Source organism: Megachile rotundata, chromosome 10 (genome assembly GCF_050947335.1).
Source record: "Megachile rotundata isolate GNS110a chromosome 10, iyMegRotu1, whole genome shotgun sequence".
NCBI lineage: Eukaryota > Metazoa > Arthropoda > Insecta > Hymenoptera > Megachilidae > Megachile > Megachile rotundata.
This window is the reverse complement of record NC_134992.1, coordinates 11,281,053-11,301,532: the sequence shown is the minus strand read 5'-3', so window position 1 is coordinate 11,301,532 and position 20,480 is coordinate 11,281,053. Positions and strand designations below refer to the sequence as shown.

The 20,480-nt window shown below is 41.9% G+C and overlaps 3 protein-coding genes across 7 annotated transcripts in view; 2 read left to right on the top strand and 1 right to left on the bottom strand.

Moving 5' to 3' along the window:
* The window catches only part of Obsc (Obscurin), a 35,656-nt gene extending 19,166 nt beyond the window's left edge, over nucleotides 1-16,490 (top strand). For both annotated transcript variants that reach the window (XM_076536208.1, XM_012298593.2), the window contains exons 11-37: nucleotides 20-590; nucleotides 759-1,013; nucleotides 1,290-1,328; nucleotides 1,938-2,183; nucleotides 2,283-2,424; nucleotides 2,542-2,933; nucleotides 3,030-3,934; nucleotides 4,149-4,731; nucleotides 5,175-5,318; nucleotides 5,708-5,812; nucleotides 6,219-7,091; nucleotides 7,664-8,066; nucleotides 8,239-8,422; nucleotides 8,493-8,793; nucleotides 8,865-9,443; nucleotides 9,562-9,986; nucleotides 10,046-10,809; nucleotides 10,866-11,164; nucleotides 11,232-12,148; nucleotides 12,209-12,651; nucleotides 12,756-12,894; nucleotides 12,984-13,453; nucleotides 13,535-13,768; nucleotides 13,841-13,982; nucleotides 14,058-14,561; nucleotides 14,625-15,772; nucleotides 15,849-16,490. In XM_076536208.1, the coding sequence (XP_076392323.1) occupies nucleotides 20-590; nucleotides 759-1,013; nucleotides 1,290-1,328; nucleotides 1,938-2,183; nucleotides 2,283-2,424; nucleotides 2,542-2,933; nucleotides 3,030-3,934; nucleotides 4,149-4,731; nucleotides 5,175-5,318; nucleotides 5,708-5,812; nucleotides 6,219-7,091; nucleotides 7,664-8,066; nucleotides 8,239-8,422; nucleotides 8,493-8,793; nucleotides 8,865-9,443; nucleotides 9,562-9,986; nucleotides 10,046-10,809; nucleotides 10,866-11,164; nucleotides 11,232-12,148; nucleotides 12,209-12,651; nucleotides 12,756-12,894; nucleotides 12,984-13,453; nucleotides 13,535-13,768; nucleotides 13,841-13,982; nucleotides 14,058-14,561; nucleotides 14,625-15,772; nucleotides 15,849-16,098 (11,457 nt within the window). In that variant the 3' untranslated portion in view covers nucleotides 16,099-16,490. The remainder of the gene's footprint in view (nucleotides 1-19; nucleotides 591-758; nucleotides 1,014-1,289; nucleotides 1,329-1,937; nucleotides 2,184-2,282; nucleotides 2,425-2,541; nucleotides 2,934-3,029; nucleotides 3,935-4,148; nucleotides 4,732-5,174; nucleotides 5,319-5,707; nucleotides 5,813-6,218; nucleotides 7,092-7,663; nucleotides 8,067-8,238; nucleotides 8,423-8,492; nucleotides 8,794-8,864; nucleotides 9,444-9,561; nucleotides 9,987-10,045; nucleotides 10,810-10,865; nucleotides 11,165-11,231; nucleotides 12,149-12,208; nucleotides 12,652-12,755; nucleotides 12,895-12,983; nucleotides 13,454-13,534; nucleotides 13,769-13,840; nucleotides 13,983-14,057; nucleotides 14,562-14,624; nucleotides 15,773-15,848) is intronic.
* Nucleotides 16,491-16,493: 3 nt separating this feature from the next.
* Nucleotides 16,494-18,439, bottom strand: LOC100877607 (NEDD8-conjugating enzyme UBE2F). Of its 4 annotated transcripts, none has more exons than XM_076536278.1 (5): nucleotides 18,256-18,439; nucleotides 17,563-17,699; nucleotides 17,296-17,457; nucleotides 17,064-17,225; nucleotides 16,494-16,988 (listed from the first exon to the last, which is right to left on the bottom strand). In XM_076536278.1, the coding sequence occupies exons 2-5, from the start codon at nucleotides 17,668-17,670 to the stop codon at nucleotides 16,872-16,874; spliced, it is 549 nt and encodes a 182-aa protein (XP_076392393.1). In that variant the 5' UTR covers nucleotides 17,671-17,699; nucleotides 18,256-18,439; the 3' UTR covers nucleotides 16,494-16,871. The 4 variants fall into 4 exon arrangements, with proteins under 4 accessions (XP_076392393.1, XP_012153980.1, XP_012153976.1 ...); XM_012298590.2 differs by having other exon boundaries at nucleotides 17,563-17,683; nucleotides 18,256-18,438; XM_012298586.2 differs by having other exon boundaries at nucleotides 17,563-17,705; nucleotides 18,256-18,437.
* Nucleotides 18,440-18,676: 237 nt separating this feature from the next.
* Nucleotides 18,677-20,368, top strand: LOC100881996 (uncharacterized). Its single transcript, XM_012298611.2, has one exon. The coding sequence runs from the start codon at nucleotides 18,973-18,975 to the stop codon at nucleotides 20,233-20,235; it is 1,263 nt and encodes a 420-aa protein (XP_012154001.2). The 5' UTR covers nucleotides 18,677-18,972; the 3' UTR covers nucleotides 20,236-20,368.
* The last annotated feature ends 112 nt before the right edge of the window (nucleotides 20,369-20,480 follow it).

The following is a 20,480-nucleotide window of genomic DNA, read 5'->3' as shown; positions in this document are numbered from 1 at the left end:
ATCTCTTGAATTACTTCAGCTACCCGAAGTAGAGGTAAAGGACCATCCAGCCGACATACGATCCTTCGAGCTACATAATCCGGCGAGTCCTGCGTATCCGATCACTTTGGTAGCTCACAAGGATCCTGTGAAAGCTTACTGGTTGAAGGAGATACGACAGTACGCGAGCGATGTGGTAGCGCTCGCTGAACACGCTGCGGACGACCTACAGTTGACCGAGGTAGAAACGAAAGAGGAGATCAAAGCAAATCCGGGTCCACGGAAAGTTGAAAGTAACCCAGGACCTAAGGAAGCTAATCCAGGACCTAAAGAAGCTAATCCAGGACCTAAGGAAGCTAATCCAGGACCTAAAGAAGCTAATCCAGGACCTAAAGAAGCAAATCCAGGACCTAAAGAAGCTAATCCAGGATCTAAAGAAGCTAATCCAGGTCCAAAGAAGGATAACCCGAATCCTGAGGACAAGGCTGTTGAGAAGAGGAAAGAAGGAAACCCAGGAAATCCTGACTCTAAGAAGGCTAAGGTCGAAGAAGAAGCAGACATGTCGCGAAGATACTCGTCTAGCCGATACAGCTCTTCAAAAGTTGTTGAAGGTGGACAATTGTTTGATGAAATTGTACTATTATACATAGTTGATAAGCAGTGGATGCTACTATTCAATTATTCTTCAATTATTCTTATAATTATTGTATAATAGCTACTGTGTTTTAATTGCTAACCGCTTTAGTGTTCTGAATATTATTCTGTCTTAATTATTGTAGAGTACTCGGCGATATCGAGCCACAGCTCATATGTGGAGTCCAGCGGCGCGGTTATGATGGAATCTAGCGGCGCAATGACGGTGGAGTCCAGCGGAGCAAGGGTGGAATCCAGCGCGGCAACAAGGGTGGAATCCAGCGCCACTTCTTATCAAGCTGGTAGCGTGGAGACCAAAAACGCAGGGAAAATCACTCAGGGCAGCACTGGAATAGGAAAACCCACATTTGTCAAGACCTGCCAGGGCAGCAGTGTTGAACGTAAGCGACATTAATCTGTATCTTTCCTAAATGATTATATTACCTATGTCCTCAGGTTCCCAGATCTAATTCTCAGACAATTCTCAGATTCCTGTAGAAACATTCCTCTTCTTCTTACATTCTAACAAACTCCATTCCAAAATTAATTCTGATAACTGATAAAATATGTGAACAAGCGAAATCTGAAAGTTAATTTAAATCATAAGGTAATCTACCATTGTAATGTACCATTACAAGAAGCTGTTAAAGCGGATGACATAATTTTTACTGTTCTAGCGATACCAGAAAATAACGTGGAATTGATACGCGCCGTAGGTAAAGTGACACGAAATTACTATCTGATCATCTGCTGTACCACGCACTTTTCTGTCAGTCTATCGTGCTGTATCATCGAAACGTTCTACTGTTCTATTTTGTACTTTTTTATTCTTAGCCGGCTGAAAAAGAAGTGCTTCTACACGTGCCTAAAGTGATCAAGCTTAATCTAATCCTTAGATGTTGTCTTCATCGTATACAGTCACACTACTCACACATCATTGCACACACACACACTCTTTCTTAATTCTACATTTCCATGTACTATCACTTCTGCTTCTATCTATACACTTTTCAAGTAGATGTGATTGATTTTTCATTTTTTGGTACATATTTTGATATCCTTATTTTGTGTAGGATTACTTTGTACCTTTTGCACGCTTCTCACCGTCGAACAGAGGAGTACAAATAAGTACCAAAATCATGAAATGATACTTCAATTCTATCAAAGCCCAAATCTCAGCTGCTGGGAACCCTCTTATTTTTTCTACAATCAAATACTTTTGTATATAAAATCTTGAACCCCCTTTATCACCAGGCAGGCGATAAACTTTATCCTCCGGACCGTTTCGTTGTTACGTCTCCTTTAATCATTGTGCTTTTATTCAGCTGGAGAAACGGCTGTCTTCGAGTGTACCCTGCTGCAAACCGATTCGTCTACGATGGTGCAATGGCTGAAGGACAATAAACCGCTGGACGATAGACTGGCGGATCGAGTATCGGCTTCAGCGACTGGAAAAACTTTCAAACTCACGATTCAAAACGTTCTCGAATCGGATTCTGGCATTTACATTGCCAGGGCTATGAACAGCGACGGCCAATCCACCTGCACGGCTCAGCTTATTGTGCAGAAACGTAGGTGTAATAAGTTTAACTAGTAACTGAAATTGTGTAGCTATCGACGAGAAGATATTATAGTTCCTATAAGAGATAGTTCAAGGTAAATTTTTTTAGTGACTCCTGAGGAGAAGAAAGCAAGGGCGGAAGCCAACGCCCCTATCTTCCTGGTGCGACTGAAGGACACAGAACTATTGGAGAACACTTACTTGCGCTTCATGATCAAAGTAAAGGGTGATCCAAATCCTGAAATGAAATTGTGAGCAATCGATAAACTATAACCCGTCCAAAATCTGTTGACCCTACAAGTTGTACAATAGATTTTGGACGAGACCGACCAAGGTTAAATATTACTTGTAAATTATTTCAATTGCAGCTATAAAGACGATGTGCTCATCGACGCGAATAATCCCCGCATAAAAATCGTCACCGACAATGCTGAAACTGGCTTCTACGAATTGGTGATATCGGACGTCCAGAAGCAGGACGCTGGCAAATATTCTTGCACCGCGAAGAATAAATTCGGTGAAGCTTCGTGTGAAGCGGCGGTTACGGTCTCCGATGAGAAGATGCTGTTCCTTCCTGAGGGCTTCTTGGAGCCCGGCATGGAGCCTCAGTTCACGTGGTTGCGTGACGGTAAACCGTTCGACCCTGAAGACCGATTCAAAGTGCTGTTCCAGGATAATGAAGACACGTTGGCTCTCGTGTTCCAGCATGTTAAGCCCGAAGACGCTGGCCTTTACACGTGTGTCGCTCAAACTAGTACAGGTATAACAGTCAAACAATATGTTTGATATAATATTAATATTATAAAATTAATATATAAGTGGTTATAAATTGTTTCATTAAAAAATTCGGTAACAGGTAACATCAGCTGCAGCGCCGAGCTGACGGTCCAAGGAGCAGTGAATCAGCTACTGAAGGATCCAGAGAAGCCGAAGTTAGGCTCAGAGTCGAAGCATTCGGAGGTGAGCGTCGGCGGATCCGCCATGTTAGAGCTGCAGATCAGAGGATACCCAAAACCAGACATCAAGTGGACCAAGGACGGCCAGGAGATCGTCGCCGGTGGCAGATACAAGTACCTCTGGGAGGATGAAGAGTCCATGTCTCTGGTTATCAAGAAAGTCACCGCAAAAGATGCAGGTGTCTACACCGTCAGAGCGAAGAACGAGCTAGGCGAAGACACCACCCAGATAGAGCTGATAGTGAAGTCCGCGCCGAAAGTCATCAAAAAGCAGACGGACCTGACAGGAATTGTCGAAGAGACCATCACGATGTCCGTGCAAATCGAAGCGACACCTGCACCCGAAGTGAAATGGTACAAAGACGGCCAAGAGATCAAAGAGGACAGCCGTATAAGCATCGTCAAGGAAGAGAACGATATGTACAAGATGGTAATAAAGAATGCTCGATTGGACGATGCTGGATCGTACTCGATAGTCGCGCGGAACGATGTCAATCAGACGACGGAGATATGGAAGCTGAAGGTGATAAGTCCACCGAAGATCAGGAAGAAGTTGGGCGAGCCACAGATACTCGACGAGGGTGCTACGCTTACACTGTTCGTTGAGGTGGACTCTGCGGTACCTCCTAGCATCAAGTGGTACAGGGATGAGCAACTGCTCAGCCAGGACAGCCGTATCAAGATGATTCAAGAGGGCAACAGGTTTATACTGAAGATCGTGGGTACGGTTGGCGAGGATGCAGGCATTTACAAGGCGGAAGTCGTCTCTGATCATGGCGAGGATTCGGATCAGACCAAGATTCAGGTAAATGGGGAAGATTGAACAGCAGAGAGTGGGATTCTGACTAGGAGTTTTATTATTATACTTTATTATAGTTCTTAGGATTGCATCTTCAGCTTTATTAGGGTTCTAAGATTTTCTTTTAGCAACCTCAGTTTTATTAAGCTCCTCAATATTACTTAAACATCTCTGCAACTTTCCTGTTCTCACATTGACTTACTTACTCTTTCTTCGTCAGGTGAAAGGTACACCCCGATTCAAGACGAAAATGAGCGACGTCACCGCGAACGAGGGTGACAAGAACCTGGAGTTCACCGTAGAAGTAGACGGTTACCCAAAACCAAGCGTCCACTGGTACATCAACGACGTGGAGATTACCGAAAAACGCAAAGAATTCACTCGAACCGAAGACGGCGGAACTTGCAAGCTGCTTATAGCAGAAGCCAAGTCCGATCTGAAGGGAACCTACACATGTAAAGTGAAGAACGAGTACGGAGAAACTACCAGCAGCTCCACGTTGACTGTGAAGACCAGACCGAAGCTGCTGAAGAAACTGCCGAACGATTTGAGAGTCAACGAGGGAGATACCTTGAAGTTGGTGTTCGAAGTGTCGGGTACACCGGATCCTGACGTGAAATGGTTCAAGGACGGCCAGGAGGTGTCAGCGGACGCTCGAATTAAGATCACGAGGGACAGCAAACGAAAGGAGAGCTACGATCTGACGGTCACCCTTGTGAAAGGCTCGGACGGAGGTGTCTACGAGGTTCGAGCTGAAAACGAGCTCGGCTACGTCACCAGCAAGACCAAAGTCATGGTGATGAGTAAGGATCCTTTTTCTTTATACCCGTTGCTCCATCATTTCTGCTCTGGCGAATCTAAATTTTTGAGAAAGACAGAATTGATGGGGCAGGTTTTCGCGTTTACCTGTAACAGGATTTTATGAGACAGAGAATCCAGATTTTCTTTTAGCAACATGTCCCTCAGTAAGTACGCACCGGTCAAAGGTACGGTTTCGTGTTTCGATTTTGCTACTCCGTGCGAGACCGTCTGACCCGTCTCTTCCTCTACGAGAACAAAGAACAAGCGAAGTACCGTGTATCGCGTCCCATACCCGACATTGACGCGAACTTTTATTCGTTGTTACATCTAATTTTGTACGTTTTGTCGAACGTTTTTTATGTTCTTAACGTATTCGTTCCCCGTTATTCTCACACGCCCCTTGTCTGAAACCCGATATGTGTTCTCCAACTGTGTCATTCCATAGCGAAAACGGAAGAGAGCGTGGAGGAAAAGAAGGAGCTGAAGAAGGAGACCGTCGAGAAGGTGGAGGTAAAAGAGGAAGAAGCGCAAAAGGTCGAGAAGAAGGACGAAGAGAAGACGCAGCAAGCCGAGGAATCGGGACCGGAAGGTAATCGAACGGTCGATGTAAAAAGAGTGAGCTAGAGATCTCTGGTAAACGCTTGAAAGCTGTAAATCTACATATGTCCTAAGGTCGATGTCGCAAGATTTTGGTAAGATGCTTTTTGAGAGTCGCGTTTTTTCGACGGTCTTTTTGTCTTTTTCGATCAACAACGTAGACGTGTGTTGCTAACTTACACACACATTACATACATGTACACGCTTTTTAAAAATTGACCGCATTTTTTGATAATTCGCCGAAATACGGCACAATATTTTAACATTGTAACAGCTTGACGGCAAGATAAAACCGTGGTACGATCCTTGCCTGTAGCTTAATATTAAGGGATCGCTGTAGAAGGTAGACCCTAGACAACAAAACATGTCTGATAAATTCAGGTCGAGTGAAACTGGAGGCACAAAAGGTCCAAGTAACGCGAGGCCAAGGTGACACTATCACGATCTCCGTGGCCTCTACGACTATCCACGAAGCTATACTCTCAGGTAAATTTCGCACACGCTGGAACAGACTTACACGTCTCACGTAACCATCGTCGCAGATTTTGTGGTGCTCCATTGTTTCATCTCGTTGTATCTTGCTACTCTTCTAATCATTCTATAGAATGTATTAATTCTCTAAACTACAGTAGTGACTAAGCAATGAGTAACATACGAATTAAGCAGACAAAGACAATAAAGCACCCGAGTATAATTATAAAGAATGAGATTCACCACAAAATCCGCGATGGCAAATAACGCCACAACGAACAGAGCTTTCACTTACCTCACTCGTAGTAAAAGCAGTTTACGTGCGTGGCAAGAGTCTCTGACTGCGAATCACGGAAACCGTTGGTCGCGTCGGTAAAGTAGTTAGTAGTAAAAAATTCGTGACCAGCCAGAGCGTTCGCAGGTCCCGACGAGAGGCACACGATCAGCAAGATGACCGCGACAAAAGTCGAGTGCCAGGAGATGAACACGGACAGTCCCGGAGTGGAAGAGATCGCGTCGTACAGTTACAGCGTGCAGGAGGAGGAAGCGGTTCAGAAACCACAGAACGGTGTACTAATCGAGGAGTTCTCGGAAGCAAGCGAGGAGAACAGATCCAGATTGCAGATCAATCGCGGGGTGTCCATCGTGTCGGTGTCGGACGACGAGTCGACTTTCAAAGCCATTTCGAGAGACATCAGCACCGAGGACATGCAGTGCGCGGAATTGTCCGAGGACACTAAGCTGATAAACGGATCCTACGAGGACTTCAGCGCGAACGGGCTCTTGGCGGAAGAGAAAAGCGTGGACGACGCTAGGCTCCACAAGGGGTTGCTGATCACCGAGACAATTATCGAGGAACAATCTTTGGAAGAAACGCCTTCTGAGAAGACGGTGTCCCCCTTGCAGAAACCGCAGAACGCCGTCCTCGAGGAGAACGGTGTTAAGCAGAAAATAGAGAGGAAAGCCTCCGTGGATCAACCGCAGACTCCGACGATCGAAGAATGTGCGTTGAAACAGAAAGCTGAACGAGCGAACTCGATCGCGGAACTTGAGAATAACGTAGAAGAACGGAAGTCCATTCCGAACGGTTTGTCCAGACAGAGTTCGAAGATCGAGAGACTGGACTCCGTGGAGTCGAAAAGACCAAAATCTTTGTCGAGGGAGAGCTCGTTGAAAGCGGCTCTCAGCGGCGACGAAGAGGTCGACGAAGAGCTGGAGGCTCTTCTGGATCGCGTTAAACGGCAACGCAGTGTACTCGATGATATCCTTGAAAAGGAATCCTCTAGAGACTCAGGTACGACCGGATTACTCCATCGGAACTTCGCACGGATTATGCAGGATCGTCGTACTTTTTATTTGCAGCGTTCTTGCATTCGCTTCGAGGCCGGCACGATTTGCTCGTTGTAAACGATTTGTTCATTGTAAACAATTTGTCCGCGTAATTGTTATGTATATGTTATCCGCTGCACGTCAATGTTTCACCGAAGTATGGCAAAGTTTAATCATCCGATAAATTGTTGATCAAGGAATGCGATTAACGTTAAATTTTGTTAACGCTTCTGCTTCGATAACCGCTTGTGTAATCAATCGAGTCTGGTCAAGAAAGTCGTCGATCTCCAGGTAAGCGATCCTCGAAAATGTCGGACATTAGCTACCCGTTGGCTAACGAAGGTTAATCAGCTTGGAAACTTATCAATGATGAGTAACAAAGGTAGCAAATTTGTCCAACATTTAAGCAAATATTATAATTAACACAGCTATGCATTAGATGCACGGCACAGAAGCAACTTTTAGATGCAACACGTGACTACCCAAGATTTTACATTCTGTCTAGAAACTTTTCTAATTTTTATACTTTTCGATTAGCTCCTCCTCATATCATCAGCTCGACGCTCACCGACAAAACGATCTACGAAACCCAGACGGTAGAGTTCGAAATCCATGCTACCAGTCTTCCAAGAGCGGACGGCAAATGGTTCAAGGACGCGAAACCGCTTCGAAGCGGCGACCGCATCAGGATCACCAGCGCTGGAGAAACGTTCAAGCTGGAGCTGAAAAAAGCGATCATCGAGGACGAGGGTGTCTACACCTGCGTCTTCACCAACAAACTTGGAGAAGCAACTGCAGAGGGATTCCTCACTGTTGGCACTGTGGATGAACTTCGAAGACCGAAGTTCACGGAACCGCTGAACGACGTGGATGTAGCGAAAGGTGACTCTGGAGAGTTCAAGGCCACGTTCACTGCTGATCCTATTCCGGAAATGACGTGGTACGTGATGGTGGCTGTAAACAGTATACTGTACAAGTTTAGAGTAACAATTTTCATTAAAAAAAAAAATTGTTCTTGCTAACATATTTTGTGTGGAACATTGGTGGTACGTAAACAAGTATAACTTAAAGTTAGAGACTGTAGCTGAAGAATTACAATGATTTTCTTACAGGTACTTCAAGGGCGAAGAAATACCAGCGGACGACCACCGAATAAAGTTCACCGCCCAAAACAAAACAATAGCAGACAAATTGACGGAAACGACGGTCACGTTGGCGGTGCCGAAATGTTCCAACGACGACACTGGAGAGTATACTCTGAAGCTGAAGAACAAATACGGCGAGGCTGAAGCTAGCGTCTGTATCATTTAGCATAACTAATCGTTACTTAAAGGAGATATATAAATTCGTTTATTGTTATAACCAGGCTTTCCTGAATCTCCTGCTGCGACCCGAGATCGAAGAACTGAAGGACGCCACTGCAAACGTTGGCGACTCCCTCGAGTGGGTAGCCATCGTGAAGGGAAATCCGAAACCGGATGTCAAATGGGTGAAGGATGGTCAGGTTCTGGAGAAAGGAGACAGGTTCGACTTCGTTGAAGATAAGAGGAACAACAAGTTCACCCTCATCATCAAGAGCGTCGAGGTCGAGGACAAGGGAACGTACGAGCTCTCTGTTAAGAATTACTTGGGTGAAGCTAGTGCGCAGGCTACTCTCACGCCATACAGTAAATATCTGATTAACACTATTAACACCATTAACACGAAACAGTTTCTAAATATTTGATCTAATTTATAGCTGAAACTCCGATGTTCTCCAAGACGCTAGCCAACCTAGAAGTGAAAGACCGCGACGATATCGAGCTGAAGATTCGCGTATCCGGTATCCCAAGACCGAAGATCACCTGGTTAAAAGACGACGAGGAGATCAAGGAAGACAGTCGTCACAAGATAACTACTCACATGGACGGAATAGTAGACAGCACCTACTCGATCACCACCTTCTCTCAAAACGACGTTGCACAAATTAAGTGTCAGGCAACGAACGTGGCTGGAAGCGCGCAGACCAAGGGCACACTGAAGATGAAGCTGATTACACCGACGTTCGATCAAGGTTTGCCTAAGTCGACGGAAGTGGACGAGGGAGACACTCTCGAGCTCAAGGCGAAGGTGGATGGCAGCCCCATGCCAGAGATTGCCTGGTTCAAGGACGGAGAGAAGATCGTTCCCGATGATCACATAAAGATCGAGGCACTTCCGGATGGTCACATTAAACTGAAGATCGATTGCGTGAAACCGACCGATTGCGGTGCCTACAAACTTGTGATAACTAACAGCACCGGGGATATGGCTTCGTTGTGTGCTGTGGCTATCAAACGTGAGTATAACTGCCTCCATAAAATAGCTATAGATGCCTAATAGATACCTCTATAAAATTAGTTCTACATAGAATAGTTTATACATTTGAAAGAGGTACGTAACAAACGCAATTTCAGCTGCAAGAAGAAGACCTTCCTTCACGAAACCACTGGAGGATACCAAGGCCGTAGTTGGACAGCCATTGAAGCTCGAAGCCCAAGTTGTCGCTTTCCCGAATCCTCAAGTACAGTGGTTCAAGGATGGAATCCCACTGCGTCAGGCGAAGGAAATATACTTTATGAATGAACCGAACGGTATGATAGGTCTCAGGATCGACAATTGTCGTCCGGATCACGCAGGCACGTACTCGATGACCGTCTCGAACTCGCTGGGTGAAATTACTGGTTCGGCGAAGGTTGAAATTGAAGAGAAAGAGAAGCGACCAGAGTTTGTTGCAACTCTTCAACCTTTGACCGTAGTGGAAGGTTTCCCGGTGAAGATGGAAGTTAAGGTGCTAGGCAAACCTCCACCGCAACTGCAGTGGTTCAAGAATGGAGAAGAGGTTTGTCACTACTTATTTTAAAATATAGAACATGAACAATAATTATTCTTCGTTTCTAGCTTATACCTGATGGTAAACGTATAAAAGTCGTCAGTCTACCAGACGGAAGTCAGGCACTGGTAATCGACAAAGCGACACCGGAAGATGCAGGCGAGTATCAGGTGATAGCAGGAAACTCGGAAGGCACATCCTCTTGTAAGGGTGTCGTCAGCGTCGTCGGCAAGCTCCAGTCGGATGTTGCTGAAGAAAAACCCTCCTTTGTCAATCCGATGCGAGACGTGTACGTCGAGGAAGGTCAACCATTGAGTTTATCCGCTTCGTTCATTGGCAATCCAATACCCGACGTGAGCTGGACCAAGGATGGAGCACCTGTACAGCCTTCTGATCGCGTAACTGTGACCTGCGATGGAAAGAAGACCGAGCTAGAAATTAATCCGTGCGATGCTAAAGATGCTGGTGTCTACGAATGCCGTATATCGAACCCACTCGGCGATGATTCCACCAAATCCACGGCTAACGTCAGGAAGATCTTCCAAGCACCTAACTTCACGCAGACGTTCAAGGATCTTCAACAGCTGCCCACTTTCGATGCCAAGTTCCTGGCTCGAATATCCGGTGTTCCTCGACCAGAAATCACTTGGTACTTCAACGACAAACCGATCGTGCATGATGATGACAAATACAAGATTAAGCGGGACGGTGATGCTTGCTGTTTGTACGTGAAGGATTGCACCTACGATGATTCTGGTAGCTACAAGTGCAAAGCTGTGAACAAGTGTGGCGAGGCGGAGTGTGTGGCCAATTTGGCTGTGGTCGATAAAATGTAAGTGATGAAATGTAAATTTTAAAGGATTGTTTAAACATGTTCATTATTTTCAGACAAAAAATGCAGAAAGCCGAACCACCGTCGTTCTTGAAGAGGATCGGAGACTGTGAGGTGTACAGGGGAATGCCAGCCAAGTTTACAGCTTGTATCACAGGCAACCCGGAGCCTGACTTCGAATGGTATCGTAACGGTGATAGAATATGGCAGACTGATAGAATTAGAACGGAACAAGAAGGCAGTCTGCTGCGTTTGGTAATAGCCAACATCGACGAATTGGACGCGGGCACGTACATGTTGCGAATAGTTAATCCTCACGGTGAAGATTCCTGCAGCGCAGAATTAATTTATGAATGTATGTATACTAGAATAGCCAACTTTGATAAGATTATTGAAGATTAATTTTTATAATTAACTTCCAGCTCTGGAACCACGCACGAAGAAATTAGGAGAACAGTACGCGGACTTCGACAAATACCGCAAATCCGGCGTACCGTTGCCCTTGGCCGACCGTCCGATCATCAGCAGAATGATGGACCGTCATCTCACGCTCTCCTGGAAGCCATCCATCCCCATTGGCCCCCGTATCCCCGTCACGTACCAAGTAGAAATGTGCGAATTGCCAGACGGAGATTGGTTTACCGCTCGCACCGGAATTCGCAGCTGCGTCTGCGACATCCGGAACCTTGAACCCTTCAGGGACTACAAATTCCGCATCCGCGTGGAGAACAAGTACGGAATCAGTGAACCGTCGCCGTTCGCGCAGACCTATCGCGCGAAACTGGAGCCTGACCCACCCAAGTTCTTCCCTTACTTGCCTCCTGGCATCGACTTCCGTCCAGAGACCAGTCCGTACTTCCCCAAGGACTTCGACATCGAAAGACCTCCTCACGACAACTATGCCCAGGCACCCAGATTCCTTCGTCAAGAACACGACACTCAGTACGGCGTGAAGAACCACAACTGCAACCTGTTCTGGTTCGTTTACGGCTACCCGAAACCGAAGATGACCTACTACTTCAACGATCAGCTGATAGAATCCGGTGGTAGATACGATCAGAGTTATACGAGAAACGGGCAGGCTACGTTGTTCATCAACAGAATGCTGGAACGCGACGAAGGGATGTACGAAGCTGTAGCCACCAACGAACATGGCGAAGCTAGGCAGAGGGTTCGTCTACAGATCGCGGAGTATCCAACGTTCATTCAGAGACCAGAAGAGATTATTGTGATGGCGAGGAGAACTGGGAAACTGGTAGCTCGCGTCACTGGTGTACCTTATCCAGAAATCAAGTGGTACAAGGACTGGAAGCCTCTTACTACCACATCCAGATTAAGGGTATGCTTTCTATTTATTCGAAGAAACAATTTAGATCGTATAATAAAGTTTTTCTTTTAGATCGAGTTCACGGAGCCAGACACCACAACATTGGTCATCAGCGATGTCATCTTGAAAGACGAGGGTCTGTACTCCGTCAGCGCGAGAAATGTGGCTGGATCGATTTCCTGCTCCGTCATGATCCACGTGGAAGAGAACGAACACGAGTACAGTTATAGGACGTACAAGAAGAAGACAGACATCCAACCACGTCATGACAGACTCTACGAAGACTTCTATGATCTGGGCGACGAACTTGGCCGTGGTACTCAAGGCGTAACCTATCACGCTGTGGAGAGAAGCACCGGAAGGAATTACGCTGCTAAGGTGATGCACGGAAAAGGAGAACTCAGGCCGTTCATGTACAACGAGATCGATGTGATGAACAACCTGAATCACAAGAAGTTGCTGCGACTACACGATGCTTACGAAACTGATCAATCTGTCACGCTCGTTATGGAACTGTATCCTTTAGAAATAGCTATAGTATCGTTTATTCTGTGATTCTCTGTAATTTTGGAGGATCATGCAATCTTGAAATTTAAACAATTTCTTAACGGAACAACAGAGCTGCTGGTGGAGAACTTGTGGACAACTTGACCAAACAGGCGTTCTACACTGAAGCTGAGATTGCTGGATACATTCGGCAACTGCTGTGGGGATTGGATTACATGCATTCTAATCAATACGCTCATCTTGGCTTAACGGTTGATTTCTGTTACAATATAATTATAGTAGTCCCGCTATATGGCCATAACGTAAAAGATGTTCCATATTCTTAAATTGTTCTTTACAGCTTGGAGACCTGCTGATCTCACACACAGGCGGTGACGATTTAAAGATCGGCGATTTTGGCCTCGCCAGAAGAATCTCTCATACGAGACTGATGACCTTGGCATATGGAATGCCCGAATACGTAGCACCGGAAGTGACCAACAACGAAGGAATAACATTCAGCACAGACATGTGGTCCGTTGGTATCATCACGTACATCCTGCTGTCTGGAATCTCACCTTTCAGAGGCATCAACGACAAGGAAACTCTGTCCAAAATCAGAGAAGGAAAGTGGGACTTCGATGACCGTTGGAAGAACATTTCGGAAGACGCGAAAGACTTCATTCGTTCGTTGTTGATGTACAACGCTGAGAGGAGAATGGACGTGAAGGCTGCTCTAGATCATCCTTGGTTAAATTACGCCGACAGATCTCCGACAGATTTGTACAAGATTCCGTCGGAGAACTTGAAGAATTATTACAAACTGTATCGGTTAGTAATTCATCGTATTAATGTTACAAGCGACCTGTATTAAGAAATTTAGGAAGTGACATCGTCAACGTGATGTTTTAGCGATTGGTACAACAACGCATCCTGTCGTACATGGTTCCGCAGACGCAAGTTGAACTCAGCTTTCGATCACCCATCCAGAATGGTCTATCCACCTGGCCACAAGTATACTCCTGAACCGAGCGACGAGAGAACGTACAGTCCATTGAAGAAACCCTCGGCTAAACCCTGGGACAGTCAGATACCTACGAGGGAGCCGATTGATACTGAGATTGGAATTATCAAAAGTGAAAGCCAGTAAGTTATCCTCTCTACAAGCTGTACACTTTTGTACAATTTAAGCAGAGAATTATACGCGTCATTTTCCAGCTATCAAAATGGACCAGACACCTATCTCCTTCAACTTCGCGACACGGACTTCCCTGTGCGTTTGCGAGAGTACATGAAGGTTGCATGCAACCGTAGCCCTGGGTTCTCGCGTTCTATCGCCGACGAGAACTTCGACTGGAGGGTAATTTATTTTTCTTCGTTCAGATATCGAGCTACCAAATATTGTCTAAGTATATAATTTTCTGTGCTCTTACAGACGCCTATTATACGCGAGCGTCGTCGTTTCACGGACGTCATGGACGAAGAAATCGACGACGAGAGGCGAGCAAGGATCAACAGATACGGATCACCTGACGTTTTCACCTTGAGACGCTTGAAACACGAATTAGGCACGCGACTCGATAGCTATGCAGAAGCGGAAGCCATGTTGGAATCCAAGAAAGAAGGACATCCGCCCTTCTTCCGCGAGAAACCACAAATTAGACCCATCGAGGAAGGAAAGCCAGCTCAGCTGGTGTGTCTGGCCGTAGGAAACCCTAAACCACTAATCCAGTGGTACAAGAACGATATAATGATTCAGGAGACCAATAGGATAAAAGTCACCGAAGACAAAGATGGCAGGTCTATACTCAGCTTCACTGCAACTAAGGAACACGACGTAGGCAGCTACAAAGTCGTCGCGAGGAACGCTTTAGGACAAACGGTAGTTAGAACTAGAATGGTACAGGCGGTTGTTCCTTCTGGACCTGATTCACCCGAGGTATGTAATTAATAGAAATATTCCTTTGGAAGGCGTATTGTTATAACTTTTTTTACCACACAGGCTGGTGATGTATCCGACACTGAAATACTCCTACGATGGAAGCAACCGAAACACGATGGCAACTCTCCGGTGTTATGCTACAACCTTCAGTATAAAGAAGGCGACTCGGTCGAGTGGATAGATGTAGCCTTCAACATCGACCACGAATTCTACTTGATGAGAGACCTCAAACCCGACACCAGTTACAACTTCCGTCTAGCGGCGCGAAACCGTATCGGCTGGAGCGAAAAGGGTATCCCTTCGAAGCTGATCAAAACGAGACCCACAGGTTGTCCAAAAGTTCAGATCACACGGGCGATGAGGCATCTTCAGGAAATAACGGATTCAGGACAGGAAATAGTATTGGAAGAGGACAGACCACACATGGATTACTCTATCGAGGAACACCCTATCGAGTGGTCAACCGACACGAATCTCGCTGGTAAATACAGTTTTATCTCCGAAGTAGCGAGAGGTCAATTCTCCGTGGTGGTGAAGGGCGTCGACAAAGCCACGGACCGTGTGATAGTCGCGAAGATCTTGGAGCTGAACGCCGACACGGAGAAGCAAGTGAACAGAGAGTTTGAGGCTCTTCGTTCGCTGAGACACGAGAGGATAGCGCTGCTGGAAGCCGCGTACAAGGCACCAGGTTCTCCGGTTGCAATCTTCATCCTGGAAAAACTTCAAGGAGCTGATATTCTTACGTACTTCTCCAGCAGACACGAGTACACCGAGAATTGTGTAGCTACCGTCATCACGCAAATATTGGATGGCTTGCAATACCTTCATTGGCGAGGATACAGTCACCTCGATATTCAACCCGATAACGTTGTGATGTCCACCGTCAGATCGGTTCAGGTCAAGCTGGTTGATATGGGCTCGGCTCGGTTCGTTAGTAAGTTAGGCACATCAGTACCGAAAGCTGGTCACCCTGAATATAGAGCACCTGAGGTATATAACGAGGAACCAGCTCATCCTCAAACAGACGTCTGGATGGTTGGTGTCTTGATGTACATCCTGCTCTCCGGTGTCTCACCGTTCCGTGGCAAAGATCCTGACGAGACCAGGCAAAATATCCTGTTTGTGAGATACAGATTCGAACATTTGTTCAAGGAGTTGAGTCAGGAGGCTACTAGGTTCCTTATGTTGGTCTTCAAACGGGCACCAAGGTTTGTAACTAATATGTGCAATATCGTTGACCCATTTCACAGAATATCGTTTATTATCTTATTTTATTCTTTTCAGTAAACGACCACTGGTAGAAGAGTGTCATGAACACAGGTGGTTACAGTCATCAGACTTTATGATTAAGAAACGTGAAAGAGCCGTGTTTTTAGGCAACAGACTGAAAGAATATAACGAGGAATATCACGAAGAAAAATCAAAATTGGCATCCCAGAGTCAGGGTTTGACGACTGAAAGCCTACTAGGAGGTTCCACGCAAAAACTTATTAGATCAACTAGCATACAAGAAGAACTGCTCACCACGTTCTAATGAATAAGCTACGATTAAGTGATTTTCCAATTTTCTCTGTCTTACGTGACCGTTAAATTTCACGCACGTATCTAGTCAGTCTCTTAGAGAGCAAGGAAAAATAACCAAAGAGAGGATACCGAAATAAAAAGAGCTTTCTTTCCTTGTTCTCTTTTTTGTTATTATTTATTTGTTACTTTTAATTATTTTAACGGATACTTTCATCTGCTCATACGTTGCTGTAAAGAATTACAAATGAAAAAGAGAAAGAATCAATTGATTGTTATTTAAAATGTAACGTAAGATACATCAGGTTTTAATGAATTAAGGTACAAACCAAACCCTTTAAAATTGTACAAAAACGATGATTATATTCTAATAAAACCATCAATAAATACCAAATAATTAAATAATCGTTTAAAAATTCCACACACTGGGGTCAAGTTTTATTATTAAATATGTAATTTATTTACAAATTATGATTTGCCATCATTACAATGCTCTATAAAGAAGGTAAGTATATTGTACACGTCCTTTGCCCTCGTTCCTTCAACCGTTAAGAATAAATTTCATATTAATTAAAATAAATTGATAAAATGCTTAAAAGCTGCGCATGAATAAAAAAAAAATTAGGATAACAAATACAATCTCTGTAGAATCAGAGGACTAGTAGCAAAAAATAGTAATACAAAAAAAAAGGTACTTCTTATCTGGATTGAATGTTTTCATTGAAATAAAAAGCTAATTTCATAAATGTACAATTATACTGTCATAAGGTTATTCATTAATTTAAATCATCTTTTTGCATATTGCATAACATAATCTTTAACCTTACTTCGAAAAGATTCTTTATCTTTAATAAATAAATCAGCTGCTTCTCTATTCAAAGGGTCATCAAAATTTAAAAGGTCCTAAAAGAAAAAAAGGTACAAGTTGTGGAAATGATGATAATATAATATCCTGCATAGGAGCTGTTGAAAACATACAGTAAAAAGAGAATTCAAACCCCATACAACATCCTTAAGTTTACGAGTTGGTGCCCAACCCATTCCATCTATACTACTTTGCCTCAATATTGAAAGACACACATCACCATCCTCACTTATATTAGGATGCCATAACTTTGTTAAGCACTTGACTTTTGGAGGCTAAAAGAATGTTTTGCATTATAATGTAACTACAAATGCTGTTCAGATATGAGTAATAAAAAATATTTACAGCCATATTATAATCTTCAGGTATATAAATCTGAAAATAAAATCTGCCTCCAATCCAATATCCTTCATCAGGAATAATCAAAAGAATAAATTCATGTAGACAATGTGGATCATGAAATTTAACCTGACATGTAGTTGGTAAAGTATGTTCCATTTCTTGAACCTAAATGAATGAAACAATTTAAAAATTGTAGCATAGTTACAATAAATCAGTTGCCATTAATTTAATAGTTTACAAACAATTTCACATGTCCCTATGTGACTATACCTCTTTAATCAATAGTTTATCTCGAACAGAAACACGATTATTATAATCTTTACTTTTTGAGTTTGCTATGTCATTATCCTTTTTCAATTTTCCTCTTAAGGTGATCATATTTTCAGAAAATCTGCAAGCAGATAATTCTAAAACTAAAACATATTAGAAACTATTAGCAATTAACAAATACATAAATTGTCATGATAAAAGCTGTGTCAATCATTTAACCCTCTATAATACGATGTAATTCTGAAGCCACATACCCATATATTTTTTATATTTTACAGAATTCTTTTATGTCAACAAAAAAGAGTGTATCCTATAAAAAAATTGTTATATGACAAGGCATCCTTAATGATCCTAGAGTATCTTAGTCTTTCATTTTCTATTTTAGTAAATAGAAATATGAAAGGATTATGAATAATCACAAAAAATACTGAATTATAAAGGGTTAAAAATAATCGAGGTTTTCTTCACAAATCAATGATAACCCCACATTCATATGATTTATAAGAATTCAAATAGCTTGTTACTTCAAAACGCAAAATTGTTATTATACCACTGTACAATCTATACTTATAAATGTTCCTCCTATAATAAACGTAAAAATGACGTTGTCAAATAGCACTTATGATGTTTATTATTAGACAACATGAGTTTAAGGTTAGAAATGTTAAATGATTTAATTTTAAAAAATTGTACCTGACACTATAAATATCACACTACTTTTATATATATTGATTTTCAAATTGTGTCTAATCAATGTTCATTGCGATAATTTTCGTATTAACTTTTCCAACTATCAAACATTTAAAATTAAACGGTAAATATTTCACCGCACCAAAAGTCTATTTATGTTTTTTTGCTATAGATGGCGATGATAGCATATTACAGTAGAAAAAATAACATCAATTTGATTGTTGTTGTACTTATATTTAATTGAATTAAACGTATAAAATATGTAATTAATCAGTGATATATCATTATCCATTTATTAATATGTACATTCCAGTGCAAATATAATTTTCCTGGGGAAAATGGTGGTCAAAGGAAAGCAGTTCTTATGTTATGCTTAATTCACAGAATGCATGATTACTATCGTGAGTAGTGGGAACTGCACTCCTTAGCCACCATTTTCCCTAGAAAAGTTAGATTTGTTTCGAGTGCACTGTGTTACGTATAATTCAGAAGAATATATATAAAATTAAATATGTAAACGTTGACGTATACATAATATAATGATTAAACAATTTAAACAGCAGCTCAAAGAAGAAACTTTATTTAAGATGATGTTTAATTATATTCATACAGTACGGAAAAAAGAACACTTTTCATAACGCTTTAAAGTTTATACAATTTTTTGATAAATGTATTGTTTGTATATATTTGTACTTTTTTATACAAAATTTATTACAAAGAATGATGCATAAATATAATTATTTCTTTTATGCAAATGCATGCCATGTTTGTAAAAAGTTTGGCGAATGGATCTCTTTAAAAAGATGTGGTAATTGTACAATGATCTCTTATTGTTCCAAGGAGCATCAAAAAGAACATTGGTCACAACATAAAGATTTATGCAAAGCAATATGTAGTGTTCTAAGAGATAACAAGATATCAAGTTTTTTAACTAATGAACAGAATCTGAGCACAGAAATGTGGGCTCAAATAAAGATGAATTTCATGTTATTAGTGACAATAACAATTGGTCGTAAATTAGAACACTATGAACAAGAAATGTTTAAATTTATAAGATCATGTGCTGTATGTCATGATCATAATGCACAAGTTCTGGAAGATTGTTCTAGTTGTCCAAATACCAGTTTTTGTAAAAAACATAGAAATAATACAGATCACACAAAAATTTGTTACTTCATAAAATTAAGTTTTAAACTAGATGTAGCTTCAATGATGTACAAAAGTGAAACACCTACAACGAAAATACTGCCTCATACAAATCATAATAATTTACCACAAAATATAAAAGATTTCATACATCATTATATTGAACCGCATAAAATTTCACATTTATCAATAGAAGAAGAAATAGCAATTAATGCAGAATATCTCACAAGGCCCTTGACTCTTCTTTATTCATTACAAAAATTAAAATACTCACTAGAAAACAATAATATAGTTATTCATGTTATAGCAGCCAATCTATTAGATGTTAATGGTATAGAATTGTGGGAAATTCTGTTACACTGGTTACCAGATATAAAAATGGCACAAATTGTATTAATTGGACCAGAATTATCTTCAGGTTCTATACCAATAAATCTGTGCAAAAACTGCCAGTACAACAACAAACAATTCTTCATTCAAACACATGATATGCTTTATGATAACTTCACCCAAAGTCACTCATATATGAAGCCAGACATTATTATTGGATATAATGCAGGAATAAGTGAATGCGAAGATTTTAGATCTCAAAATGACACATGGACACAATCCCTGCGAATAATAGCTGAACAAAGCTGCCCATTTATTTTAACATCTTACACTTCAATGGAAGTAAAAAGAGAACAAGATAGACTGAATACTGTTTTAAATAAAATTATACAATGTGCATTTTGTGATCAAAATCCATATTCCAGTTTAAGACCATATAGAGATTTTGAAACTGAAGGAGTATATTACCAAAATCAATACTTATTAATTTATGAAAATTTAAGATGATAAAACTATTGAATGTTTTATAATGAGGTTTATAAGTTAAAATTTTATTATCATGTCATATTTTATAATCTATTTTATACGTATTATAATAAATGTAAACAATCGGCATTTAATAAATAATAAAAAGATTGGTTTTAAGTTTTTTAAAAAAAGATCTTATTAATGCAAAACTTCCTTAAAATTTCACCATTATTAAATTATCATTAAGTTTTATTACTTTTTGATTATGTTTAATCTATAGTATA